We start from the raw sequence: 20,709 nt of genomic DNA on the forward strand, positions 1-20,709 counted from the left end.
ATGGTACGGATGACTCATTTGTTTTGAGCGCTTATCGCTGTTATAAGCCTCGGAGATATTTATAGTCCGTTTTCCTGGACTGGCTTCCTATCTTATCTCTGGTAACCGTCCACAAATACTCCCCTCGTTATCGGTCAATAACGTTATTATTTGCGACAAATTGTTTGTCTAAAGTTCACAGTCGTGGCGTTCGATTTTCCTTTGCCTCGTGTACGTGTACGTAAATAAAATAGGTGACAATTTACGATCATCTGAATTAGATAGACTATTATTAGAAAGTGGAAGTGATGAAAGTGATACCAATAATGTTATTGAGGATGGAGACGGTTCTATCACGCGTATTTGTCCACGTTTTCATAAATACGCGGATACTAATATTGACTATCACACCAAAATCCACTACTAAGACAAAAGACAGTCTCAGTACAGTGTAAATATTTAGTAAATATTAGATTAGTTGTTTCTTGAGTGACAATTTTATTAGAACATTTTTTTATTGTGTAAAACATTTGATCCGTCCTACATCAAGCAGCTACAACACGCAAAAAAACGTTAGTAAAAATGTTACGTACCTGTATTTTAACATTTTTTCTAATATAATATGATCTGTATAATGTTTATATAACATAAATAACAACATAAACAAACAAAACATGTATAATTAGCGAGCGCGCTAAGCAGGCAGGTAGGCGTGCAAACACTGCGGGTGCTGCGTTGTAATACGGATTAATTCGTACTCTAAGGCCCGCGCACGCGCCGTTTTCACGATCCGCAATGGGTTAAGACACTTAATTAATGACATCCAGATAGTAGTCTGAAAAAATAATAATCAGTATACACTAAAGCCAACATGTATATTGATGTACTAGAAACCATAAGAACTGTGTGAGATATTTTATTTTAATTGATTGATTTTTGTTACTTTGATTTATTAAATATAAATTTTAGGTTAAATTTTAGTTCCATTTTGATTAATAAACTCCTTTATTTTCAATAAGCGAGTATTTTAATTTTTATTAATTAGCAAGTAACAATATCCACAAATCCTTAAATGTAAGTTTGTATCTAAGCTTTTTGTCTACTGAAGATTGGTTTAGTTGGTATACATAGTGTTTGCAGTCGAATTGATATGAAGTTTATGTCTTTGCATAGGTGCTACTAGTTTTGTTGTATCCTTTACAAACTTTATATTTGTTAGAAACACTTTAAAGAGGATAGATAAGTAAAAAAAGAGCTATAAAATAATTGAAAAGGATGAGGGAAAAAATAAGCCAATAATACTTCTATTAACTAAAACTCTGGCCTAAAGCAGTATTGCTAATCATCTTGTTTTTACACCTTAAAGATTGCGACTGTTTGCTCTGTGAGGTAATCAAGTTCCGGATATGTTGTACAGACTGAAGAAAAGTTCCTGAATGGTTTTCGCAACAATGTGGCGTACGTGAAGCTGCTAGCGGAACTAGAATTGCTGAAGGAGCCCAAGAGTGATGATGAAGACACAGGTTCGGTGGACGAGCTCAGCTTGGGTTCCGAAACAGCCAGCCTGTCCTCCCTCACTCTGGACCAGCGTGACGGTGAGTTAGACTTCTATTCTCTGTTATGGTGACGTTGAGCTCAGCTTGGGTTCTGAAACAGCCAGCCTGTCCTCCCTCACTCTGGACCAGCGTGACGGTGAGTTAGACTTCTATTCTCTGTCATGGTGACTCTGCGCTCAGCTTGGGTTCCGAAACAGCCAGCCTGTCCTCCCTCACTCTGGATCAGCGTGATGGTGAGTTAGACTTCTATTCTCTGTCATGGTGACTCTGCGCTCAGCTTGGGTTCTGAAACAACCAGCCTGTCCTCCCTCACTCTGGATCAGCGTGATGGTGAGTTAGACTTCTATTCTCTGTCATGGTGACTCTGCGCTCAGCTTGGGTTCCGAAACAGCCAGCCTGTCCTCCCTCACTCTGGATCAGCGTGATGGTGAGTTAGACTTCTATTCTCTGTCATGGTGACTCTGCGCTCAGCTTGGGTTCCGAAACAGCCAGCCTGTCCTCCCTCACTCTGGCTCAGCGTGATGGTGAATTAGACTTCTATTCTCTGTCATGGTGACTCTGCGCTCAGCTTGGGTTCTGAAACAACCAGCCTGTCCTCCCTCACTCTGGATCAGCGTGATGGTGAGTTAGACTTCTATTCTCTGTCATGGTGACTCTGCGCTCAGCATGGGTTCTGAAACAACCAGCCTGTCCTCCCTCACTCTGGATCAGCGTGATGGTGAGTTAGACTTCTATTCTCTGTCAAGTTGACTCTGCGCTCTGCTTGGGTTCTGAAACAGCCAGCCTGTCCTCCCTCACTCTGGATCAGCGTGATGGTGAGTTAGACTTCTATTCTCTGTCATGGTGACTCTGCGCTCAGCTTAGGTTCTGAAACAGCCAGCCTGTCCTCCCTCACTCTGGACCAGCGTGATGGTGAGTTAGACTTCTATTCTCTGTCATGGTGACACTGCGCTCAGCTTGGGTTCTGAAACAGCCAGCCTGTCCTCCCTCACTCTGGATCAGCGTGACGGTGAGTTAGACTTCTATTCTCTGTCATGGTGACTCTGCGCTCAGCTTGGGTTCTGAAACAGCCAGCCTGTCCTCCCTCACTCTGGATCAGCGTGACGGTGAGTTAGACTTCTATTCTCTGTCATGGTGACTCTGCGCTCAGCTTGGGTTCTGAAACAGCCAGCCTGTCCTCCCTCACTCTGGATCAGCGTGACGGTGAGTTAGACTTCTATTCTCTGTCATGGTGACTCTGCGCTCAGCTTGGGTTCTGAAACAGCCAGCCTGTCCTCCCTCACTCTGGATCAGCGTGACGGTGAGTTAGACTTCTATTCTCTGTCATGGTGACTCTGCGCTCAGCTTGGGTTCTGAAACAGCCAGCCTGTCCTCCCTCACTCTGGACCAGCGTGACGGTGAGTTAGACTTCTATTCTCTGTCATGGTGACTCTGCGCTCAGCTTGGGTTCTGAAACAGCCAGCCTGTCCTCCCTCACTCTGGACCAGCGTGACGGTGAGTTAGACTTCTATTCTCTGTCATGGTGACTCTGCGCTCAGCTTGGGTTCTGAAACAGCCAGCCTGTCCTCCCTCACTCTGGACCAGCGTGACGGTGAGTTAGACTTCTATTCTCTGTCATGGTGACTCTGCGCTCAGCTTGGGTTCTGAAACAGCCAGCCTGTCCTCCCTCACTCTGGACCAGCGTGACGGTGAGTTAGACTTATGCTCTCTGTCATGGTGACTCTGAGCTTTGCTTGGGTTTTTGAAACAGCCAGCCTGTCCTCCCTCAGCCTCTACACACAATGTATTTCACGGTGACGAGTGTAAGACTGGACTGTACATTTAACACACCTGTCATGGTGACTCTGCACTGTTTAGGTTCTGTGGAGATTGGTGAGACGACAGTGAGTGTGACCTCCCCCCAGCCAGTCCTACACACAATGCATCGCACGGTACAGAGTGTAAGACTGGACTGTACATTTAACACACCTGTATAATCACTTTGCACTGTATAGGTTTCTGTGGAGATTGGTGAGACGACAGTGAGTGTGACACCAGCCAGTCCTACACACAATGCATCGCACGGTACAGAGTGTAAGACTGGACTGTACATTTAACACACCTGTATAATCACTTTGCACTGTATAGGTTCTGTGGAGATTGGTGAGACGACAGTGAGTGTGACACCAGCCAGTCCTACACACAATGCATCGCACGGTACCGAGTGTAAGACTGGACTGTACATTTAACACACCTGTATAATCACTCTGCACTGTTTAGGTTCTGTGGAGATTGGTGAGACGACAGTGAGTGTGACACCAGCCAGTCCTACACACAATGCATCGCACGGTACCGAGTGTAAGACTGGACTGTACATTTAACACACCTGTATAATCACTTTGCACTGTATAGGTTCTGTGGAGATTGGTGAGACGACAGTGAGTGTGACACCAGCCAGTCCTACACACAATGCATCGCACGGTACCGAGTGTAAGACTGGACTGTACATTTAACACACCTGTATAATCACTTTGCACTGTATAGGTTCTGTGGAGATTGGTGAGACGACAGTGAGTGTGACACCAGCCAGTCCTACACACAATGCATCGCACGGTACCGAGTGTAAGACTGGACTGTACATTTAACACACCTGTAAAATCACTTTGCACTGTATAGGTTCTGTGGAGATTGGTGAGACGACAGTGAGTGTGACACCAGCCAGTCCTACACACAATGCATCGCACGGTACCGAGTGTAAGACTGGACTGTACATTTAACACACCTGTATAATCACTTTGCACTGTTTAGGTTCTGTGGAGATTGGTGAGACGACAGTGAGTGTGACACCAGCCAGTCCTACACACAATGCATCGCACGGTACCGAGTATAAGACCTGAACGTACATTTAACACACCAGTAAAATCTCTTTGCACTGTATAGGTTCTGTGGAGATTGGTGAGACGACAGTGAGTGTGACACCAGCCAGTCCTACACACAATGCATCGCACGGTACCGAGTATAAGACCTGAACTTACATTTAACACACCTGTATAATCACTTTGCACTGTATAGGTTCTGTGGAGATTGGTGAGACGACAGTGAGTGTGACACCAGCCAGTCCTACACACAATGCATCGCACGGTACCGAGTATAAGACCTGAACGTACATTTAACACACCAGTATAATCACTTTGCACTGTATAGGTTCTGTGGAGATTGGTGAGACGACAGTGAGTGTGACACCAGCCAGTCCTACACACAATGCATCGCACGGTACCGAGTATAAGACCTGAACGTACATTTAACACACCAGTAAAATCTCTTTGCACTGTATAGGTTCTGTGGAGATTGGTGAGACGACAGTGAGTGTGACACCAGCCAGTCCTACACACAATGCATCGCACGGTACCGAGTATAAGACCTGAACGTACATTTAACACACCAGTAAAATCTCTTTGCACTGTATAGGTTCTGTGGAGATTGGTGAGACGACAGTGAGTGTGACACCAGCCAGTCCTACACACAATGCATCGCACGGTACCGAGTATAAGACCTGAACGTACATTTAACACACCAGTAAAATCACTTTGCACTGTATAGGTTCTGTGGAGATTGGTGAGACGACAGTGAGTGTGACACCAGCCATTCCTACACACAATGCATCGCAGGGTACAGAGTATAAGACTGGACCGTACATTTAACACACCAGTATAATCACTTTGCACTGTATAGGTTCTGTGGAGATTGGTGAGACGACAGTGAGTGTGACACCAACCATTCCTACACACAATGCATCGCAGGGTACAGAGTGTAAGACTAAACCGTACATCTAACACACCTGTATAATCACTTTGCACTGTATAGGTTCTGTGGAGATTGGTGAGACGACAGTGAGTGTGACACCAGCCAGTCCTACACACAATGTATTGCACGGTACAGAGTGTAAGACTGAACCGTACATCTAACACACCAGTACATTCACTTTGCTCTGTATAGGTTCTGTGGAGATTGGTGAGACGACAGTGAGTGTGACACCAGCCAGTCCTACACACAATATATTGCACGGTACAGAGTGTAAGACTGAACCGTACATCTAACACACCAGTATATTCACTTTGCTCTGTATAGGTTCTGTGGAGATTGGTGAGACGACAGTGAGTGTGACACCAGCCAGTCCTACACACAATATATTGCACGGTACAGAGTGTAAGACTGAACCGTACATCTAACACACCAGTATATTCACTTTGCTCTGTATAGGTTCTGTGGAGATTGGTGAGACGACAGTGAGTGTGACACCAGCCAGTCCTACACACAATGCATCGCACGGTACCGAGTGTAAGACTGGACCGTACATTTAACACACCAGTATATTCACTTTGCTCTGTATAGGTTCTGTGGAGATTGGTGAGACGACAGTGAGTGTGACACCAGCCAGTCCTACACACAATGCATCGCAGGGTACAGAGTGTAAGACTGGACCGTACATTTAACACACCAGTATATTCACTTTGCTCTGTATAGGTTCTGTGGAGATTGGTGAGATGACAGTGAGTGTGACACCAGCCAGTCCTACACACAATGTATTGCACTGTACAGAGTGCAAGACTGGACCGTACATTTAACACACCAGTATATTCACTTTGCTCTGTATAGGTTCTGTGGAGATTGGTGAGACGACTGTGAGTGTGACACCAGCCAGTCCTACACACAATGTATCGCACTGTACAGAGTATAAGACTGGACCGTACATTTAACACACCAGTATAATCTCTTTGCACTGCATAGGTTCTGTGGAGATTGGTGAGACGACAGTGAGTGTGACACCAGCCAGTCCTACACACAATGCATCGCAGGGTACCGAGTGCAAGACTGGACCGTACACCTTGGCTGCTGAGATCATTGAGACAGGTCAGAGGCAGTTCATGTTGTAGAGAGGCACAGAATATTGTGTTAAGCAATGTGTTGAGTATTTCCTGCTATTTCTGAAAGCAAAATATATATAATATGTATAACTTTCTATAACAATTTAATCACAAATAATACTTGCTCTGCCAGGATTCAAACCCGTGTCTCTCACTTGCTTGGCAAGCATGTTACCATTACCTAGTCTGCTATCTTAAGTTCCTTCTTTAATATTCTTTCTTTGATGTAACAAAAGCATAATGCCTGGAGCATTTTAAGCTGTAACCTACTTGCAATAGCAAATGCAATAGTAAATGAGATTACGAAGTGTGCTATTCCTCTGGTACACTGTTCTCTATTATATGACTTTGCCATTCTCATTTCAGTGAAGAACCACAGAACAAGTTCCCCAGTTCACCATCAACAGACTCGAGCAATGGAGCAGAGTCAATGGTGTTTCGTTTTTGACAATTAGATACCAAATGCATGGTCTTCTCTAGACTTTACACAATCGAGATACCAACACTCAACCTGATGAGACATTGATACTTTCGAGAGTATTAAAATCTCAGAAATCTAAGAAGAAAATGTTTAAAGCGGCTTGGGGCACACAGGAGCTGCATGCTCAAGTGTAAGTCACCATTTGTTCTTGTTTGGATTAACTGATGTCAACCGTATGGATCAGCAAGACCCAGTTGGACACAATCCACAACTCTGCTTTAAGGAGCTTTTCGCTCAACTCTTATTGTCAGCCTGCTACCACCTCTTACTCATAGAACACAACTACCCCTAAATTATTTTTATTCAATATTAGCCAAATTTGACAACCCTGCCTTTGAAGTAATTGTTTACAACCTATATCAAGAATTGTCCTAGTAAAACCAAGACACCTGTCACTCTTCATTGTCTATGCTGACACGTAGACCTAGGCAAATACGAAGATAGACTTTCACACCAGTGCGACGTTCCACCCTGGAGCATTTTAAAACCTTCCATCAATCTCGATATTGCTAATTTTAAGAAGTCGTCTACTCCAGAAGCTGTTTACCGGCAAGAATTCCATCTTATTGTAAATAACCTCGCATTAAGGACGTAGTTCTAGCACAGAGTGCACATTTGTTACTGCGGATAGTCGGTAAGGCTTCCGACTTCCAAATGACTCATCTATATGGCAGAACTCACAGCCATAAAAAAAGCTCTAAGCATAGTGTGTCTGGGAGCGGGAGGTTGGTGGTTTGTACAGACTCCTATAGTGCCTTACAAGGTATCAGCAGCAACTTCTCGAAGAACATTCTTGTTCTGGAGATATCTCCCTCTACACTCTTCAATCTGAAGCTGAAGTTGTAATCTTTGTTTGGGTGCCGGGACGTGTCAGAATATCCGGAAAGGAGCTAAAGAAGCACTTCAACTCCAACCTTTCACCACACAGATCAGACGTTGGCCCTGCGTTACTGGAAAAAAACTCAAGTTTAGATCCGAGTAGCGGGCAGTTATAAGCTAAGATCAATAAAAGACACTGTCATGTTGAGCTAGGAAACACTCTGATGACTCACGGCTGCTGTCACAGTGCAGCATGTGATTGTCGACTGTTCTGGCTACTCGGAGCACAGGTGCAACGCCAATCTTTCTTTTCGTAAAGTGATTTCTCTAGTAAATGTTATTTAATTTGTTTATAATGTTATTTAACATTTAATTCATTATTAAATATTATTTAACAAAAACAACCTTGTTATTATTAGAGATGTAGCCTCAAAAAATGTTAGATTATATTATATATAATAATAAACCTTGTTATTGTTGAATTTAAATTAATTTATTGATTGTTATTTTATTGAGAGAGTCCCTTTACAGTCATTTCAATTTAAAAAAATGATCCATCTGTGAAATTATTGAGTTAGAGTTTATTTATGTATTGTTATCTATTTTTTAGTGAAATTGTTATTTTAATTTATTGTTATTTCTACCGAGTTGGCCCTTTTAAATCCAATTCGATGGAGGAAAAATAAAGTTAAAGAAATTGTCAGTACAATTACATGCTTGGCCTGTCATGTGGTCTGGACTGTATACTACGTTCATACAGCAACCTGACACAAGTAGGTGTCAGTCTTACTCAGGGCCTAACACAACAAAAATTGTGACCAGTCAAACTAGAGTTTTTTCTTTATTACAACTATATCTTATTAATTATAGTTCATATACTTCACTCACTGATTAATCAGATACAGGATTTATTATTGGTAGTCTTATATGTTCAATATTAGTATTTACTTTCATGTTTGTTAAAATTAAAAGGTACGGATGGGTTGCAGGTGTTGTGAATGAGAAGGGCAAAACATTTGGCATCTACGCCATGTCGGTGAGCAGGAGGTACGACTCTGGACACAAGGAGACATGGCACATCTACAGACGCTACTCGGACTTCTACGAGCTCCAGCAGAAGGTTAGGGACAAGGTCAGTAGTAACTTAGTATTTATTCTTTATTCACTATTGTTTTGATTCACTTTCTCCTCATAAAATCACTGCGTACACTACTACTCTGTAACAGTATCCTGACCTGGCCAAGCTGACATTCCCCGGCAAGAAAACATTCCACAACATGGAGAGACGGGTGCTGGAGCGCCGCATGAAGATGCTGAACCACTACCTGCAGACTCTGCTACACTCCGGCGTGCTGGCTTCGCACCCCAACCTACGCGCCCTGTTACTGGTGTTCCTGGAGCCTGGCGAATACGACAAGGGTGTGTCCGGCGGCCAGATCGTCAAAACTGTGAGTCATTTGTTGGTTAAGTTCTGTTTGGTTATGATGAACCACTACCTGCAGACTCTGCTACACTCCGGCGTGCTGGCTTCGCACCCCAACCTACGCGCCCTGTTACTGGTGTTCCTGGAGCCTGGCGAATACGACAAGGGTGTGTCCGGCAGCCAGATCGTCAAAACTGTGAGTCATTTGTTGGTTAAGTTCTGTTTGGTTATGATGAACCACTACCTGCAGACTCTGCTACACTCTGGCGTGCTGGCTTCGCACCCCAATCTACGTGCCCTGTTACTGGTGTTCCTGGAGCCTAGCGAATACGAGAAGGGTGTGTCCAGCGGCCAGATCGTCAAAACTGTGAGTCATTTGTTGGTTAAGTTCTGTTTGGTTATGATGAACCACTACCTGCAGACTCTGCTACACTCTGGCGTGCTAGCTTCGCACCCCAATCTACGTGCCCTGTTACTGGTGTTCCTGGAGCCTAGCGAATACGAGAAGGGTGTGTCCGGCGGCCAGATCGTCAAAACTGTGAGTCATTTTGTTAAATTACTAAACTTATAAAAGTAAGAAATAAACTGTAATCTGCCATAACATTGAATTGTATTTTCAGAACCACATTTTTAAAACATAAACAAAAAAACATCTGATGGATTAATTATAAAAGGCAAAATTAAATCAATCATATGTATCAATTCTCCCCCCTAAACTTCACATTTCAATAGCTGGTCAACATGCCTCCTCCAAACACTTCCATCGTCCATTTTAACTTTGTACAGTAGCGAACTTTCTTTTTCCATAATTGTTCCAAAACTCCACTTGTATCTTGAGTTGGTGTAATCTCGAGCCTGTACTCTGTCTCCCACCTGAAATTGTCTGCGTACGATTCGTGTAACTTCTTGTGCATTTTTGCTATCTGGTAGTAATAGGCTCAAGTGAGTTCGAACACTTCTTCCAAACATTAAGTTGTATGAGTTTGAGCCAGTTGTGTTTGGAGATTGTCGAAGTTGCATCAAAAACCTGTATAATTTTAGCTCAATCTTTCCCCCCTCATCTTCCATTGCCCTCAGTGATTTTTTTACTGTTTGGACATAACGCTCAGCTTGTCCTGGCGAATACGACAAGAGTGTGTCCGGCGGCCAGATCGTCAAAACTGTGAGTCATTTGTTGGTTAAGTTCTGTTTGGTTATGATGAACCACTACCTGCAGACTCTGCTACACTCCGGTGTGCTGGCTTCGCACCCCAACTTACGTGCCCTGTTACTGGTGTTCCTGGAGCCTGGCGCATACGACAAGGGTGTGTCCGGCGGCCAGATCGTCAAAACTGTGAGTCATTTGTTGGTTAAGTTCTGTTTGGTTATGATGAACCACTACCTGCAGACTCTGCTACACTCCGGTGTGCTGGCTTCGCACCCCAACTTACGTGCCCTGTTACTGGTGTTCCTGGAGCCTGGCGAATACGACAAGAGTGTGTCCGGCGGCCAGATTGTCAAAACTGTGAGTCATTTGTTGGTTAAGTTCTGTTTGGTTATGATGAACCACTACCTGCAGACTCTGCTACACTCCGGTGTGCTGGCTTCGCACCCCAACTTACGTGCCCTGTTACTGGTGTTCCTGGAGCCTGGCGAATACGACAAGAGTGTGTCCGGCGGCCAGATCGTCAAAACTGTGAGTCATTTGTTGGTTAAGTTCTGTTTGGTTATGATGAACCACTACCTGCAGACTCTGCTACACTCCGGTGTGCTGGCTTCGCACCCCAACTTACGTGCCCTGTTACTGGTGTTCCTGGAGCCTGGCGAATACGACAAGGGTGTGTCCGGCGGCCAGATTGTCAAAACTGTGAGTCATTTGTTGGTTAAGTTCTGTTTGGTTATGATGAACCACTACCTGCAGACTCTGCTACCCTCCGGTGTGCTGGCTTCGCACCCCAACTTACGTGCCCTGTTACTGGTGTTCCTGGAGCCTGGCGAATACGACAAGGGTGTGTCCGGCGGCCAGATCGTCAAAACTGTGAGTCATTTGTTGGTTAAGTTCTGTTTGGTTATGATGACCACTACCTGCAGTCTCTGCTAGACTCCAGTGTGCTGGCTTCGCACCCCAACTTACGTGCCCTGTTACTGGTGTTCCTGGAGCCTGGCGAATACGACAAGGGTGTGTCCGGCGGCCAGATCGTCAAAACTGTGAGTCATTTGTTGGTTAAGTTCTGTTTGGTTATGATGAACCACTACCTGCAGACTCTGCTACCCTCCGGTGTGCTGGCTTCGCACCCCAACTTACGTGCCCTGTTACTGGTGTTCCTGGAGCCTGGCGAATACGACAAGGGTGTGTCCGGCGGCCAGATCGTCAAAACTGTGAGTCATTTGTTGGTTAAGTTCTGTTTGGTTATGATGACCACTACCTGCAGTCTCTGCTAGACTCCAGTGTGCTGGCTTCATACCCAAACCTGCGCGCCCTGTTCCTGGAGCCTGGTGAATATGACAAAGGTGTGTTATTATTATTTATTATTATTTTTAGGCTTTAATTCACAAACATCCATAAAAATCTTTTCTCGCTAAAAATATATGTTTTTTAAACTATGATGGATTCAATATCATAAATTATATAAGAAATTTGTTACGTAAATTTATTTTTTTAATTTCCTTCCAAACTCAAGTGTTGTCGGTTTTGAAGTTGGACAACCTACTAGTGAGTCCGCTGCGGGCTGTGATGGGCCAGACTGTGCGCACGTTGCCGGACAACCTGATGGATGGTGTGATGGACGGTCTCAGTAAGGTTCTACAGTACAGCGGTGTGCGCCCTGGCAGAGAGGACAGCTGCGATGGTGAGGCCTGCAAAGTTGGAGCTTCACTAGACACTGAGGCAAGCTCTTGTTAACTACTTGTAATAGTAAAGTGAAAGCATTTGCTGTTGATATGGTGTTTTCCTATAGTGCATCAACTCTTCATTAATTACGAGGTTTCTTCCAAATATATTGTGACTTTTCCACATGTTACGTGTAATTTTTTTTTTATTTTTTGTGGCATTTTATTGGCATCTCTCTGACGTACTTTCTGTATGTGTCGTGGCTCGTCTTTGATATGTGCCTATTAAAAAAAATGGATGAAAGGATCTGTATCAAATTTTGTGTTAAAAACTAAATTAAGTGTATGTACACATTCCGAATGTTGACTGTGGCTTATGAAGAAGCTACAGATGGAGGAATTTAGCTGCGCTCATGGAACCCAAATACTACCCTTTCAACAAATAAATGCTATCTGTGTGGGGGGTTCGTTTATGTGCTAGCCGCTGAGATGAAGGGACAATAATCTTTTTAACGTCAGTTTATGAAGATGTAATGAAGCTTCTAGGAACAAAGGTAATAAATGCTACCTCTTTAGAAGGCCACATGAAGATATTGCAAAAATTTCCTGAGGCTGAAGTGCTAACCAAAGTGTCAGACGCAATGGTTAAGAAATACTCCTTTGACAAACCATATATGGTCTCTATCGGAAATAGGGAGAAATGGATTAAAAAGGAGGCCTACCCTACAAAAGGAGTCCTGAAGTTTTACACTCTAGGGCAGGATACGGAATACACGGACCTGGAGTTGACATGGCTGTGCCCCTAGGAAGACATGCCACGGTTTTTCAGGCGGAGGTCATGGCAATAGACTCCTTCCTGTTCCAGAAGATTCATACAAATGAGGACAAAAGGATTAACATGCCTAATACTTTCTCATAGTCAGGCTGCACTGAAGGCACTTGATACCTGTTCGTTTGATTCGTCTGGGAATGTAAGAATGCTCTAGCAGAGCTGGCAATGAATAACAGAGTAACACTCGGTTGGGTACCGGGTCATGAAGGTATTATTGGGAATGAAAAAACAGACATCCTCGCCAAAAAGGGAGCGGAATCCACATTGGTGGGGCCTGAGCCAGGTTGTGGGATAGCCCTCTCCAAAATTAAAGCTCTGGTCAAAGATTGGGAAAAGAGGACAAGACACAATAATATTGGAGTAGAGCCTCAGGATTAAGACTATCCAAATTGTTTATCTCTCCTTACATTAAAGGGTGAACAGCTCTCTTAGACCAGAATAAGGAGGATATGACTGATATTAGGAATGTTGACAGGACATGGCCCTCTGAGGAAGCACCTTATGAAGGTATGCCTTAGCCAGAGCAGCGAATGTAGACTCTGTGGAGAGGAGGAGGATTCAGCAGAGCACATTTGGTTAGATTGTCCTGCCATCGTAGAAACTCGGAAAAGATACCTGGGAGCATATCTCCTCAGCCCCAAGGACATTAGAGAACAGGAGCCCTTAAATATGATTGGTTTTTGCAAAAGCCATCTTGCTTCATACTTTTTGAAGTAAGTGCCTTATCAATTTGTTTCTTGTGGTAGGGTGCGTTATCGACGATTCGTAGTGAATTTGGTTCTAAATTCAACAATACCTTTTCCTTCATCTACTTCACAAATATTTCCCTATTCACGTTGTCGTGGTAGTCCCCACTTTGGTTGCTTACTTCGAACAGGTAAAGCATTGGGCATGAACCCTTTCTCTGCAGCCGCATAAATAATTATCAGTCTCTCGCCCTTGTAAATCGGAATGTGTATTCCTCTATTTGAGCCATCAGACCAAGTTTGATTAGATACATAATATGATTGTGTATAAGACTCATCTAAATAAATTATTGGGCGTCCTTGCTCTTCTGAAATATGTTATCCTTTTCTCTCGGATTTCTATATCTTTATTTTGGATAATTAATATCCACCTCAAACTATTCTCACAGCCCTGGAAGTTTATTTTTTTCCTTAGCGCCTCCCTCGACTGAAATAGTTTTTCAGTCGATATCTGACGTTTTATAATGTGAAATTGTACACTAGTCATCTCACTACACACTTATCGAGTCATCTAAATAAGTAACTGTTCTAAGTTGTCGGCTTTTTTGTGCAGTAAAACTTGCCTTGCTCACCGTTTATTTGAGTCACAACTCGCTCTGATATACCAGTTGCTGGAGCAGTTCTTTGACGAGCCTTCAACAACGGAATATTAGCGGTTTGATGGTCTGTCTCTTTTGTCATAAATTTATAAACATTACTCACGATTTCAAGAATTATTCTACCTTTGAATTTCGACTTTAGCTGATCAGATATTATCAGTAACAACAAAGCTCCAGCAACCACCACACTCAGCACCGTCTCAAAACAGACTGATTTTTAGCGAGAGCGATGAGTTTATTGCGTTAGTACGATTTCGAGAAAGGAGGCTGTCGTCGAAAAGTCATAGAAAATGTTTTTGGGACGCATGCTACTCCGCCACCCCTCCCGCTTATCACCACACACTCACGCGCACCGATAAAGTCCTCGAACTGTACCTTGGACTGAAGCAACATTTATCAGTGGCTCTCACAGGGCAGAGAAATGTGAACGAGGAACAGGGTGCCGGACATATGTTAACATTGAAGTGAAGAATATAGTATTGGCCAATCGTCAAATCACCGTTACAGAAGTTTCAGAGGACTTGAACATATCGATTGGCTCGTGCTATTCGATTTTTACCAATGGGGTTACTGTGAGATTCATACAAAAATTGCTCAATTCCAACCAAAAACAGCAGCGCATTATCATTGCTACAGAGTAGAACTGTCAATAAGGAATACTATCTGCAAGTTATGTGCAATTTGCACCAGGAAAGCTAATGCTAGAGAACATTAATATCTACTTGTTGTCAGTAATCTTATTTTGCTATTAAGTTGTATTGATTTGTTCTTATTAAGTGTGGTAATGCTGGACCTGTTATTGACAACTCTAGTTATATCACCAGACTCATTAATCAACATTATTTGTAATTACCTTAGCCAAACTGTTTGTAAGTTAAAAGTTTTAACATTCTTAGTTTGTTGACTTAAAGTGTTTAAGGCGTTGAAAATTATATTTAGTTATTTTGTAAAAACATTTTGTTCTAACTTTATAAATGTATGTTTTTTATATTAAAAATAGGTGGGATTTTCCCTATATTTATTATTTTAATTGTATAGAGTAATTTTAGTTTTTTTTTATATTTTTATAACTGTTAAATGTAAACTTGGGCTCCCTGCTTGGTTTTTCATTAAGTGGACTTTTTGGGATGATAACTCTCACCTAAGTGCAGGATGTTATCTTTTTCGGTTAGTATAATTTTCTCTATAAACTGTATACTTTTGTGTATTTTATTTACATGTATTTGAATTAGAAAAATAAACACATTTTTCTTTACTGTCTTTTATCATGAATCCTATCCAAGATGGCCGACAAGTAACATTTAGTGAAAGTGACCTCTTATTTAAGTGCAGTATTAGTAGTGATTAATCCAACAAAAAATCACCACAGTGCTCACAACACTACAACTAACAACTGTAAGTTTGTTCCATTAAGAAAAACAACATTTTACTCACCAGAAAAAACACAATTTCCAATGCAAGCCAGGGAAGTTTCTTTCCAACAGATTGAAGCATAATTCTAATAAAAAGCAACTACACTCAAGAAAAAGTACTATTCAAACTATTATAAACTTCAGACAAAGCTGTTTTAAGCAGAATTAATTAAGACAAATTTTTCAATACAAATAATTACTTAGATATAAAAAATATGACACATTGGCAGTGACGTAGTGCCAGCAACATACTCATCAACTCCAACTCATCACTTCCTCCAACACAAACAACAAGTGTGGATGCCGACAGACTGCTGGACAAAGTGTGTCACTGCTGAGCGTGAGTGACCTGACACCTGCTGACACAACAGCCCTGACCTTGTCGTACATACTGTACACACAGCTGACTGTACAATCTCATTGACAACAGAAGTAGCCTCTTTTAAAACTTAAGGATTATTTCTCATAACACACTACAGCATGACCACTTTTAGACTGCCAAAATTAGTCATAGTCAGACAAAGTTATTAAAACTATATTCCAGTATCTATTTTAACAATCAATATTTAAAAAAATTGACAGATAATCAGACAAGTCTTTAAAACTGTTTTCCTACTACACCAATTTTCAATTAAGAATCCAGTATTTTTATTTAAAAAAATGACAAAATATCCTTGTGGAATGTGCACAGTAGGAGTCAAGCACAAAGGAATTTTGTGCACTGGTGTTTGTAACCAGTGGTACCATTCAAAATGCTTGGATTGGCCAGAAAAAAAGTTCTCAAAGCTTTCTAAATTTGAAATAGAGAACTGGAAATGCAATAAATGTAAACTGAAAATTTCAACTACAGATCTTACTTTGGATACAGTTAATGACCAACTGAACAACTCTGCTATAGGAGTAATACAAGAGAAATTACTTAACGTTCACAACTTAGAAGAAACGGATTTGGAAACTTCTCTCTCGTTAGCTGCTGAAGTTGGTAATGCCCTACTAACGGAAAACCAAAAATTAAAGCAGGACTTACTTGATATGACACTTAAAAACACAAAACTAACACAGGACTTTGAAGAATTAAAAACCTACTCTGAAATAAACTACCAATCACAGATTGAAGAGCTAGAAAATGACAGGGAAAAATTACTAAACAAATACAACAAACTAGTAGAAAATTTAACTTGTATTGAAAACCAATTAGAAAAAGAAAAAGAAATCCGGATGGACCTCACTAAATTATTTGAAGAACAAGATAAAGAAAAGGAAGAGACCATCTGCAAACTTCTAAATGAAGTCAAATCCCTCACTCAGTTCAAAACAAATCGGACTAGCCAGGATCGGGAACCTAAAACTCTCAAAGATATGGAAACCCAAACTAGCAACACTGAGACACCCGATATAAGTCCTAAAAGCCTAATCTTTGTAGAACTAGTTCACATAAAGAGACGGCAAGACCAAGCTGAGGAATTTATGAAGACTATACAAGCACAACTGCAATATACCACTTCGTATCCTAACTGTCCTAGTAACTCAATATCACAAAACTGCTCAGCCAATGATGACAAAGTTAGTGATGGACAAATCAATTGTAAAATATACAACCACTCAGATTTTCAGAGCCTGACAGCAGATAGAGACTCAAACACTACCCCAGGAATCAGCCAAACCTGTAGACAAAAACTGAATACTTCTGTAACAAATACTATGACTAAAATTATCAGACCATCAACCCCAGGAACCAGCCAAACCTGTAGAAAAAAACTGAATACCTCTGTGACAAAAGACGTGACTAAAAATATCAAAACTGCAACCCCAGGAACCAGCCAAACCTGTAGACAAAAACTGAATACTTTTGTGACAAAAAGCATGACAGAAAACAACAAAACATCAACCCCAGGAACCAGCCAAACCTGTAGACAAAAACTGAAGAAAACTAACACAACATCATCAGTTAGGAACAAAACCAACTATTTTAGCATCTCTTTACAGGCTGCAAAATATGCTGCGGGTAACAATACCTCTCTAACCAAGTCCAACCTAACACCGCTAACATTAGAAAAGAAACCACCAATGACCGCAATAATTCGTCCAGACAACGAAAGTATTGAGGAATTCTTCATGAAAAACATAGATTTTTTTAAAAGAATCAATCAAAATTTCCTGAACAAACCAATCACACTGCACCGTACCCATGACATGGCCTCTGCTACTTCACAAGCAACATCAGTGACTCCCCCTACTGAACTAGACCAACACCACATAACAACTGAGACAGAAATACATCGGTCCAACCCTTTTTTAGACCATGTAAGCTCAATAAATCACCATCCATAACAAAACTCAAAGCAAAATCAGGACAACTACTTTTCTTCCACCAAAATATGGATAGAATGGCAAGCAAAATTGAGCGGCTAGAACACCTGCTGCACAATACAAATCCAGATTTTATAATACTGACAGAACATGGTCTAAAAAAGGGCACAATAGATCAAGCCATAATAGCTGACTACAAACTAATCAGTGCTTATGGCAGAAGTGAACACATTAAAGGAGGAGTCGCCATATATAAACATAACCAAGTTTCCTATAAAACCGAAAGCGTAGGGTTAGAACAATACAGTATTGAGATGACTTGTGAAGTATCAGCTATTAAAATAAGAATGACCAAGAAAAAATGCTTATACTTACTTGGAGTGTACCGACCACCAGGATCAAATTTTGACAATGTACTTAAAGTCCTGTCTGAAGCTCTGGACAAACTACCGCTGAGTGCTAAAAAACTTGTTATGGGGGATGTAAACATTGATAATCTTGATGAGACATCAAGAGAACGCAGTGCATTCAACGAACTGCTAAGGGGATATAACATCCAGAGATTAGACCTCCCACCTACCAGAATCACCGAAATCTCTATATCCTCAATAGACATAGTATGCTCAGATCTGGATCAAGACATGATAAGTGTAGAAGTGACTATCACTGGGCTATCAGACCACACTGGACAATACTGTACAATAGACATGCCAAAAGAGACCATAGGAAACATATATAATTCACAAAGAAATCTTACACATAACAATCTCCTTAACTTAAAGAACCGACTGTCTATGGAAACTTGGGACTCCGTCATTAATTCAAATGAGGTAGACGAAGCATATTTCCACTTTGGCACATCTTTCCAGTTTGCACTTGACTGGACTTGCCCTAAGGTGAGATCTCTTGCTAAGCAAAAAAAGGGAAAAATGATTACTTATACCAGAGAAATGTCCATCCTTAAAGAAGAATTCCTGAAAGCACAAGATAAGTTTTTCCTAACTGGAAATCCAGATGACAAACAGGCTGCCACTGAACTTAAGAAAACATATGACCAAAAACTTAAACAGTCAAGACAGGAGGCAAATGCTACATACATACAACAAGCAGATAATAAATCCAAAGCTATCTGGAACACTGTAAACAACGAGAGGCAAAGGAAGATAGGCGCTGAAACTACTAAAATAGAAATATATCATGACGGAGAACTGTTGACAGATACTGAAAGAATAGCTAATTGTTTTAACGAGTATTTTGCAAACATAGCTGAAGAAACGCTTAAAATAAATTACATAAACAATGATTCAGTCCCAGCCACTCAACATGTCGAAGCAGTTCTAAGAGAAACTCTAACAACTTTGGAACCAACCACAGCTGATGAAATGTACAAAATTGTAAGGTCTCTAAGGAGTTCATCTTCTTCTGGAGTAGATGAAATATCAACAAAGATCCTTAAATGTTGTGCTGATGAACTAATAACACCCCTTGTAAAAATCACAAATTTGTCCATTCAAAAAGGCATCTTCCCATCAAAATTAAAAATTGCTAAAATCTATCCGAAATTTAAACAAGGTGACCCTCAAAACATTGCCAATTACAGACCTATCTCTCTTCTCCCATCAATCTCAAAACTTATTGAAAAAGTAACTCTTATTAGACTCCTAAAGTATCTAAGAGAGAACCAAATACTAACTGACAAGCAGCATGGATTCATCTCTGGAAAATCTACCACAACTGCAATTATTGACCTAGCTGAATATATAATCGACAATATGGAGATCAGCAACACTATCACCAGCTTATACCTTGATCTCAGTAAAGCCTTTGATTGCCTTGGACATGAACTCATATTGACTAAACTTCAAAATGTTGGTATTAGACAAACAGCACTCAGTTGATTTGAAAGCTATCTCAAAGGACGAAAGCAAATAGTGGAACTAAAGGAAACAACCAAGGGACTCACACAATCACTACAATCTCACCCCCTACCAGTGAGAAGAGGAGTTCCACAAGGCTCGGTCCTTGGACCAGTTTTGTTTATTTTATTTATAAATGACTTTCCAGAACACTTGAGAGAATATTGTCAAATGATCATGTACGCAGACGACACAGTTCTGCTTGCAGCAAATAGAAATACTGAACAACTGGAAATTAACACATACATAGCTTTCCACATGGCTCAAGAATATACAATGAGAAACGACCTCGTTCTCAATGAGAAAAAAACAAAACAAATGACTCTAGGCAGTAAAAAGGCCCTTGTAACTGAACTACCAAATATCCAAGCAGCTGATGAAGTTAAACATCTTGGCATAATACTTGACGAGAACATGCGCTGGAAAAACCATATAGACAGCCTCTGCCTAAAGCTTAACTCAGCATTGTTTGCATTAAAGAGAACCAAGACAACTAGTACTCATGAAGCCACGAGAACAGCATATCATGCGTTATTCGAAAGCCACCTGCGTTATGGAATAGCAGTCTGGGGTGCTTCTTCAGCTGGCAATCTCCACAGAGTTCTGGTGATGCAGAAAAAAGCAATAAGGTTAATGGCTGGAATAGGACCTAGAGAGAGCTGCAGAAACATCTTCAAAAACTGGAAAATATTGACAGTAACATCCATTTACATCATAGAAACCATACTTTACTGCATAACTAAGAATCCTCCAAAACAAAGAGATCTCCACGGCCACTACACTAGACAAGCAGGGGATTACACTCTACCAGTCCATAGAACAGCATTATACGAGAAAAAACCATCATATGCTGGAATGAAACTGTTCAACAAGCTACCAGATCATCTGAAAGACAACCCAAGAGCTATAAAGAGAACCTTACGG

General features: G+C 41.4%; 1 protein-coding gene across 1 annotated transcript in view; it reads left to right on the top strand.

The window, feature by feature from the left end:
* LOC124360919 (sorting nexin-13) overlaps window positions 1-20,709 on the top strand; it is a 109,927-nt gene that overhangs the window by 62,739 nt on the left and 26,479 nt on the right. The window contains exons 13-17 of the mRNA XM_046814920.1: window positions 1,397-1,574; window positions 6,303-6,425; window positions 8,729-8,871; window positions 8,966-9,187; window positions 11,840-12,028. Of these exons, the coding sequence (XP_046670876.1) occupies window positions 1,397-1,574; window positions 6,303-6,425; window positions 8,729-8,871; window positions 8,966-9,187; window positions 11,840-12,028 (855 nt within the window). The remainder of the gene's footprint in view (window positions 1-1,396; window positions 1,575-6,302; window positions 6,426-8,728; window positions 8,872-8,965; window positions 9,188-11,839; window positions 12,029-20,709) is intronic.

This window comes from Homalodisca vitripennis, chromosome 4 (assembly GCF_021130785.1).
Source record: "Homalodisca vitripennis isolate AUS2020 chromosome 4, UT_GWSS_2.1, whole genome shotgun sequence".
In the NCBI taxonomy this organism is placed as follows: Eukaryota; Metazoa; Arthropoda; class Insecta; order Hemiptera; family Cicadellidae; genus Homalodisca; species Homalodisca vitripennis.